This window comes from Zeus faber (genome assembly GCF_960531495.2).
Source record: "Zeus faber genome assembly, chromosome: 5".
Taxonomy (NCBI): domain Eukaryota; kingdom Metazoa; phylum Chordata; class Actinopteri; order Zeiformes; family Zeidae; genus Zeus; species Zeus faber.
Window position 1 is genome coordinate 35,628,871 of NC_137192.1, and position 9,183 is coordinate 35,638,053.

The following is a 9,183-nucleotide window of genomic DNA, read 5'->3' on the forward strand; positions in this document are numbered from 1 at the left end:
AATCACAGCTTCCACCCAGTCACGTAGTGCCGAGGCACGTCAGCGATGGAGCCTCCTCCACGCCCGTCTCCTCACGGGTTGACCGTGTCCCTCTCCTAGCGGGTTGACCGCGCCGTCTCAGTGCGTTGCACTGGGTTTTAACGTGTTTTAAAATCACTCCTCAGGATCGCCACTCCATCCTCACGTCACGTACTGACTTTGGCCCCCGGTGTCGGCTCCGAAACGAGGACTAAAGTGTGGCTGTTTTCCTTGGCGGCCGGGGCCACTGATTGGTTGAGTGCTCTTGGCTGGATTTTGGGTTTGATACCGAGGACGACGACAGCGTAATGACTCTGACCTTTATGAACCGCTCCTGGCAGCCCCCTGGAGGGAGGACGGCCGGGGTGGGAGACACACCAGCCACCGCTCCCTGCATGTGTGTGTGTGTGTGTGTGTGTGTGTGTGTGTGTGTGTTGAGTGCATTTGCACCTGTGACATGAACAACATGATTCTTCTTCTTTAACCTTTTGTGTGATGAGGGAGCCCCCAAACACCGGAGCTGCTTTTGGATTCCACACCACAAAGTCCAAAGATTTGAAGGTTTTGTTTTGCAAGCACTGACCCCCACACACACACACACACACAGAGCACATTTCACACAGAGACCAAAAACACAAAAATGCACACACAGTCTGTGACACAAACAAACATTAAATACCTTCAAACAGACAGACAGACAGACAGATAGACAGACAGACAGACAGACAGACAGACAGAAACACACACACACACACACACACACACACACACACACACACACACACACACACACACACACACACACACAGCTCCTGGAGTTGGATTGGGAGCTAGGAGGCGTGTGCTTGTTATCATGCCAACGATGTGAGTCTCTGGGAAAGGGTAGGAGCAGAGCAGCTGATCAGTGGCTGTTCAAGCTGCCTTCACTCTGCTTCAGGGGAACACGCAGACACCTCCTTATAAACAAACCTGTCTACCTTTGTTATTAGAACTGGTCGTAGTGCGTAGTGTTTTGCCACCAGAGGGTTCAGCTGAAGCCGCCTGCAGGTGACAGAGGTTCTGCTCCTTCTCAGCTGCGCAGACAGCACCTCCGGCCGTTACCCAGCTCCATCCACCTGGAGCTCGCCTGCTTGTCCTGGCGCCTCCGTTCGGAGTTGTACCACAGACAAGTGTAGCTGCAGTCGGTTTGTATCACCGTCTACGTCTCCCTTATACAACTGCTGCTGGAGCTCACTACTGGAGGACAGCTCATGTCCACTCCATCTAGGGCGGATGAGTGCAATTATTCTCTCCCAGCTACAGTCCACATGTGAAAAAGAGCATGACCATTCCTGTTCCTCAGGAGCTCGTCACGGCCAAACTCCCCAACCCTAACCCGGATTGCCAAGAGGGGACAAACGCCTGGACAGAGAACACCATCGGCATCCACCTCACCATCCGCACTACATGCCACTACATGACTCTCCCACCTGGACCAGAGCACATGTGGAAAAATGCTGTTGAGTGACCTCTCTCTAGTCCCTGTTCACGCACGACGACATGGCCACATGAAGCTCCAACACTATAGTCAACGTTGGTGATGGAAGCAGCATCGCAGGCCTGACCTCTGAGGCGGTCTGCAGCGAGGACGGTGTCCGGAAAAGAACCTCAACGTTGGCAAGGCCCAGGCGCTGACAGTGGACGAGAGGAAGCCGCAGGGAGGATGACACGCCTCCATCCACATCGATGCTGCTGTGGCGGAGAGGTTCAGCGGATTCAAGCTCCGCCTTGTGAACATCAGCGAGGACCTGACCCAGACTCCAGCGTCCCTGAGGAGGCTCAGCGTGGACAGCAGGACACACTTGTGCAGGTGCACCACCCGGCGTATCCTGACTGATGTCACCTGACCTTGAGAGGCAGCCACACCGGCCCCGATCGCAAGACTCTACAGAGGCACAGGACCTCACCTGGACGGCGCTTCCACAGGTGGAGGATGAAAGCCCATGAAAACTGTTGGCAAACGTGACCCAGCAGGTACAGGGACATTTTCTAAAGAAGATATTTGATTGCAGAGAAGACATTTTGGCAACAGATCTGATCTGCTTTGCAACAGAATATCCCGACGTCGAGGTGACGACGTCCACCATGTAAAAGTCGTTTTCTGATTTTCCCGTCACCTTTCATTTTGTTTCGTACTTTGACGACACAGTTTAGGGCAGATGCAGTTGAGCCAGCGCTCCAGCGGCGGTGCTGTTTACACCATGTGAGGCGGAGGGGCTGATGATGGCTGCAGATGACTGTAACGAAAGCAGTTAGGGATGTCAACCATCCGCTGAGGGCTGTTTGATGGAGCAGCTGGAACAATGGAGATTTGCACTCGGCAGAGGGTGGAACCCAGCGTCTGAGTCCGGCTGGACAATTAAAACCTGGTTCCTCCTCGGTGTCATGCTACTGAGGGGCCACATGGGCTCAGCAGCAAAGCTAACAAGCAGGATGTAACGAGGACAGAGGAGCTGAGCAGGCAGCACAGTGTTGCTACTCATCCTACTCATTGATCATTTTACTCAAGGTTTCTGCAGCTGACTTCCCCCAACACAGGGTGCAAGTACTGTACATCTCCCTCTCCCTCCCTCCCTCTCTCTCTCTCCCTCCCTCCCTCCCTCCCTTTCTCCCTCCCTCCCTCTCTCTCTCTCCCTCCCTCCCTCCCTCTCTCTGTCTCCCTCCCTCCCTCTCTCTCTCCTTCTCCCTCCCTCTCTCTCTCTCTCTCTCTCTCTCTCTCCCTCCCTCCCTCCCTCTCTCTCTCTCTCCTTCTCCCTTCCTCTCTCTCTCTCTCTCCCTCCCTCCCTCTCTCTCTCCTTCTCCCTCTCTCTCTCTCTCTCCCTCCCTCCCTCCCTCTCTCTGTCTCCCTCTCTCTCTCCTTCTCCCTCCCTCTCTCTCTCCTTCTCCCTCTCTCTCTCTCTCTCCCTCCCTCCCTCTCTCTCTCCTTCTCCCTCTCTCTCTCTCTCTCCCTCCCTCCCTCCCTCTCTCTGTCTCCCTCTCTCTCTCCTTCTCCCTCCCTCTCTCTCTCTCTCTCTCTCTCCCTCCCTCCCTCCCTCTCTCTCCTTCTCCCTCTCTCTCTCTCTCTCTCCCTCCCTCCCTCTCTCTCTCCGTCTCTCTCTCCCTCCCTCTCTCCCTCTCCCCCTCTCCCCCTCTCTCTCTCCCTCTGCAGACAGACAGATGGATGAAGTGGTTCATTAGAATTCAGTCATTTGGCAGAAAGCTAAACAGGACTCATGTTGACTCTTTTCCTGCACTGCAGCTGCAGGCAGCCTGAACACAGCTGTTTATGGCTGAAGCATTCAGAGTTTAGGCGGCTGATGTGAACCCTGGAGGTCAAAGGTCAGAGTCTGAAGTAGTGCGTTCGTGCCGCTGAGAGTGCGACGCCCTCCCTCTGCAGCAGCTTACAGTTCACTCCCCTGCATCCCCTCATATACATACGCAGGACCATCAAACACAGGACCATGTGTTGACCACAGCAACACACGACCCTCATCAGTGCTGAGAACCACGGCTCCGTTTCAAACGTCGGCCCAACGACACACAAACAACCCAGGGAAGGGAAACAGGGTGAGATGCTGTGGTCAGCACACTGAAGAATTCTTACGGTTATTCTTCACGTTTCCAGAGTGCTTGTGTGACTGTTTTGTGGGGTTCCAGATGTGCTCCTGGTACACAAAATCCAAAACTAATTGTGAGATTGAATGAATCCGGTTGGATTGATATGAGTAGAATTCAACGCCTGAGGCACCGGATCCTAAACTGCTGCTGTGTCTGGATTCCATTGCTGTCTCCTACCAGGTTCACAAGGATGGGATTCAGACGTCTTCTACTTCTGCCCCAATGGGTTTCAGCAAAATTCTCAGCAGTGCGCCCGACACTGAAATGTACCCACAATGCATCACTAAATCCAGGGATGGAGCTTGTACCTCAGTTCACGAAAAGTACCAGAGTGCTCCGCAAAAGAAGAGATGCCATTGAGTACTACGTACACATCAGTATTCTACAGACTGTGCTACATGCCGCACTGGGCACACACGGCAGAAGAATCAAACCCTCACAGTCGTGTTTGGTTGTTGTTTCTCGTCCTACCTTATGGAGCCACTGCGTGTTATTCTCCATCGCAGTCTCCAGGTGGCGCAGTTTCTGAGCCGACCAATCGTGTCCCGGGGGCGGGGAGTCCCTCTGCGTGGTGCTGGGCCCGGCGTGTGGCTCGCCCCGGGGCCCCGCCCGCGCCGCCGGTCCCGTACCGGAGCAGCCGTCCGGCTCGGGGACCACCAGGGTGTAGCTGCATCGGCCTCGCCGGATGTGGTGGAGCCTCCTCCTCTTCTCCACCCCTCCCCCTTCGCCGTCTCCCCTTCCTCCTCTTCTCTGGCTCTTCCTGCCCCCTCCCCGCGCCCCGCCGGCGACGCCCCCCGCGGCGTCCGCCAGGGCGCCCAGCAGGAGGAGTGCCAGCAGCGCCCGGCACGGCCGCGCCGTCATCATGGCGCTCGCCGTTTGAGCTCCGGACGCCAAAGTGTTTCCAAAAGTGAAGCGAGAAGGTCACACGGCCGCCCAGCGAGCCAGCGGCATGGCGGCGTGGAGTCCTCGGGCGAGTTTGTCGTACTGAGCGGATCTGTTTGGGCCGTTGATCCCCGGAAGAGGATGCAGCAGGACCCCACGACACCTGAGGGGCGCGGGCGTGGCTCCACCAGCGGAGATGGGAAGGTTCACGGAGCGTCCTCCACGCCGTGCGCTTCGCCCTCCTCCTCCTCCTCTTTCACTTCCTGCTCGTGTCCTTGTTTCCGCTGAACGGAAACAGGTTCCTGCAGATGGTTTTACTGTCTGTGGTGATGGTTCTTCTGGATCTGCTCCGGTCAGCGCTCCTTCCTGGGAGAGTCCAGTTAGAGTTTAGAGTGCGACAGAGAGACAGACAGAGAGACAGACAGAGAGAGAGACAGAGAGAGAGACAGAGGGAGAGAGACTTTCCTTTTTCTCTCTGTCTGCTCTGATGGCTTTCGTTTGAGAAGTGACCACAGAGAAACACAATCTGCCCCTTCTTATCATGAGGGAGGAGGAGATGGAGGAGGAGGGGATGGAGGAGGAGGGGGTAGAGGAGGAGGGGATGGAGGAGGGGAGGGGAGAGGGAAGGAAAGGGGGGGGAGGGGAAGGGCTCGAGAGGAGAAGTGGAGGAGGAGAGAAGGTAAGGAGGGAAGGAGGAGAAAAGGGAACAGAACAGCCTGGATGGACGTGAACAATGGAGTAAATAGAGCAGAGGAGGTAAGGAAGGAGGAAGGAGGAAGGAGGAAGGAGGAAGGAGGAGAGAATGAAGAGTGAAAAGAAGAAAAGAGTGGAATGAGAGTGAGACAGTGTGTGTGTGTGTGTGTGTGTGTGTGTGTGTGTGTGTGTGTGTGTGTCCCTGTGTGGATGTGTGTGAATGCAAACCTACCCACAATCCCCTGCATCGATCTCTGTACTTTCTGTGACCTCAAACACCTCAAGACCTCAAAGTGCAGCTTGGGCCCCACATATCCCAGCATGCACCTCTGCAAGCATACTGCCACTTGTTTAGATCAAACTTGAAGGATAGATAGACAGACAGACAGAAAGACAGACAGACAGACAGACAGACAGACAGACAGACAGATAGATAGATAGATAGATAAATATCTTGGTTATTTTTCTCAGCCTGATCGTCTTCCCAGTACATCAGCAAACTTATTTAGACGATAAAGATAGATGATAAGATAAATAAAGTTTTATTTTCAGGACACTGAGACCTCAGTGTGAGGCGGGGGGCGGGGGGGCGGGGGGGGGGGGGGGGGGTCACTGGGGGTCGTTCTCATGGGAAGAAGAGGACGAGATGGTGCCCAGAGCGGGAATTCCCAAAAAACTGGATCCCAGGAACCTGTGTGTGTGTGTGTGTGTGTGTGTGTGTGTGTGCGTGTGTGTGTGTGTGTGTGTGTGTGTGTGTGTGTGTGTGTGTGTGTGTGTGTGTGTGTGAGTGTGTGTGTGTGTTGTTGCGTCGAGTGCAGCAGTGCATAGTTAGAGGGGAGGTGCACGTCTACTTCCCACCTGCTTGCTGCTAGCTTGCCCTGGTGGTGAACCGAGCAGCAGCCTTCCCTTGCCCGCCCACAGCCTCTCCATCACCAACACTTCCTGCCAGGCCTCCCAAGCATGGTGCCCTTGCAGCCCCAGGTCAACTTGGCTGCTGGGTTCTGAGTGGCAGCTCCTCCCGGCAGATCCCTGTGTCTGAACTGCCCTGATAAGATTTCACGCTGCTCATACTAGATGGGGAAAGGTCTAAAAAGGTCACTTTAAATATTGCCCACTGTAATCTTCCTGCATAGGCTACTGAACCTTACCACAGCGGCAGTCGAAAGCAACGCAGTATATATCTACGACTCACAACATGCAACATCAGGACTGTCTTGGACTCCAACTGTGGCACGGGTGTACCCGGTTGGAGAACTGCACTTTTTGCAGAGCTGAAGCAATATAACATCAACATGGCTGCTCTAAGAGAGACCACATTCCTGGCCGAAGGCTCACTCAGGGAGGACACAGAAGGCTACACTTTTTTCTGGAAGGGATATACGCCAGATGGACAACTCCTGCAAGGTGTTGGCATCGCCATAAAGAACTGTCTCCTGACGAATCCTACAGAAACACCACCTTGCATAAAAGGTTTATGTCAATCTCCCTCCCCCTCGTCAATAAGCAGTATGCCACTCTCATCAGTGCCTATGCACCCACCCATTCATCAGAATATCAAATGAAAGACCACTTTTACGAGGTGCTGGATTAGGCCATCCACAGAGTCCAAAATAATGACAAAATCTTACTGCTGGGGACTGGCAAGAGTGGGAAAGAATCGTGATATTTGAAATGGAGTTATGAGACATCATGTCATAGGTCATACCGATGCAAATGAGTGGAGGCTATAAGTCTTTGTACTGAACCTGAACTCACAATCACCACCAACACCATATTCCAAATAAAGAACAAGTATAAAACCTCCTGTATGCACCAATAGTCAAAGCACTAGTACATCCTGGAGTACATCATTGTCAAGTGCTCTGATGTCAGTGACGTCCTCATAACATGAGCCATGTGAGGGGCGGAGCGCTAGACAGACCATCGGAGGATCATGTCCATGCTCAAAATTATGGTTCGCCCAGCGGTCCTCCTCAGGAAGTCAGCCAAGAAAAGGCTGCACTGCTCCCGGTCGCAGCTAACAACCTACGCTGTTCTGTAGCAGAACACCAAGAGAACACTGGCACAGAGAGGACCATGGTGTCAGGGTTCGCCCGGGTCCTACCGGCATCGGCCACTAGATGCCGCCAGTACTGCCTCTTCAATGTTGCTCTGTTTCACCTATTTCTGTTCCTGATTACCCTGCCTCATTAGGTTATATGTTTCACCTGTGTCTCGTTTTGTCTTCCCTATTTATACCCTGTCGTTTGTGTCCTTGGGCGCTCAGTCTTGAGTTTGTCTAGCTTCATGACAACGCTCGCGTTCCAAGCTCCCGAGACTTCTTATTTGTTTTTTGCCCGTTTTTTGTACTTGTTTCAAGTAAACCTCTATTTTTGCCACCTCGCCTCTGCCTTGTTCTCTGCACCTGGGTTCACTCAGCATACCTCGTAACACATGGATGACAAGTGGTCCACGCTAAGTGCTTCACTTTCCCTGGAGGCTGCAGCCCAGTCAATCGGCAATAGTCCAATGAAACACCAGGACTGATTTGACGAAAGCTCTGCATGCATCACATCGCCACTCGACAGCCTGCACAAAGCACATAAAGCCACACTCAATAGCCCATCTTCTGAGGCCCTCAAAAGAAAATGGCAAGACCAATGGAAGGAAGTACAAGTACTCTGCAAAATCGACAAAATGAGTGGTGGATATTCAAAGCACAAGTCATATGACATGCATAACTTTTATAATGCTATCAATACCATCTTTGGCCCAGGAACCATTTCTGGGGAGGTGCCCACCCTACACACCATCCAGAGCCTAGATCTCCCACCCACCTTCTCTGAAGTCTTCATTGCCTTAAGGTCTCTAAAAGACAATAAAACCCCAGGACCTCATTCTATCCCAGCAGACTACTCTTTAATAATGTCCTTTTATAATGTGTTTCTTTTGAACGTTGTCTTGGCCCTGGTTCCAGGCCAGGCCTGGCCATTACCCAGTGTGGTGTTTTCCAGACTGCTCTCCGTTGGAGTCCCATGTATTTGTTGCTCCTTGCCTTGTCTGACCCCGTCCGCCACTTTTCTCCATAAAACCTCTCACGTGCCAGCCTGCCTTTAGCCTGCCCGCCTGGACCCCGAAGGACCAACATGCCCCTTTTTCCCACGACAAGGTTATCCACTGGCACCACCAGCTCATCCCAGTACTCATGGACACAACAGCATGCCGTGGGTGCTCAGGTAGTACAACTTGGGGAAATACTGAAGACTCTGTCAACTAAGATAACCCCTCCTCCTATGCTCCCCCAAGATCCCTCTTGGTAGCCCCCTCCTTCCATCCAAGAGCCCCATGTACCTGCACCTCAACCCTACGCAGGGGATGTGGGGAGGTGCTGGGGTTTTCTCCTCCAGTGTACGCTGGTCTTTGACCAACAACCAACCACCTACGCTTCCAACTATTCCAAGTTATCCTATGTTACGGGACTGTTAAGAGGGAGGGCTTTAATTTGGGCACAAGCAACCCTAAACAGAAATAACTGACATTCTGTACCTTTTTCTGAGTTCCTTGATGCATTCCATGGGGTGTCATCTGGTCCGTGCAGGGGACGCCGCGAAGAGACTGCGAATACAAATAGGTAGAGCCCCCTCACACCTGTCAGAGTAGCCTATATTGTGGACAGTCAGGTAATTTCCTTCCTTTTCCTCCTGTTGAGCCCACCGCTGTCTCTGTCTCCCCTGTTAATCTGGACCTGTCTGTTGTACCTCCTGAATATCATGATTTACGGGAGGTATTCAATAAGGAGTGGGCGCTCTCTCTGCTGCTCCATCGCCCGTACGACTGTGCGACTGATCTACTGCCTGGTGTCTCCCTGCCCTCCAGCCGTCTCTACAGCTTGTCCCGTCCTGAGAGAAACCATGGAGAGGTACATCACCAAGTCACTCTCTACAGGGATCATCTGACCTTCTTCTTCCACTGTGG

At 53.2% G+C, this 9,183-nt stretch overlaps 1 protein-coding gene across 1 annotated transcript in view; it reads right to left on the bottom strand.

Annotated features, from left to right (window-relative positions):
* The window catches only part of angpt4 (angiopoietin 4), a gene marked incomplete at both ends in the record, with an annotated part of 22,056 nt that extends 17,541 nt beyond the window's left edge, over positions 1-4,515 (bottom strand). Inside the window, one exon of the mRNA XM_080001199.1 lies at positions 4,126-4,515. Coding sequence (XP_079857325.1) covers positions 4,126-4,515 — 390 coding nt within the window. The remainder of the gene's footprint in view (positions 1-4,125) is intronic.
* Positions 4,516-9,183: the final 4,668 nt, after the last annotated feature.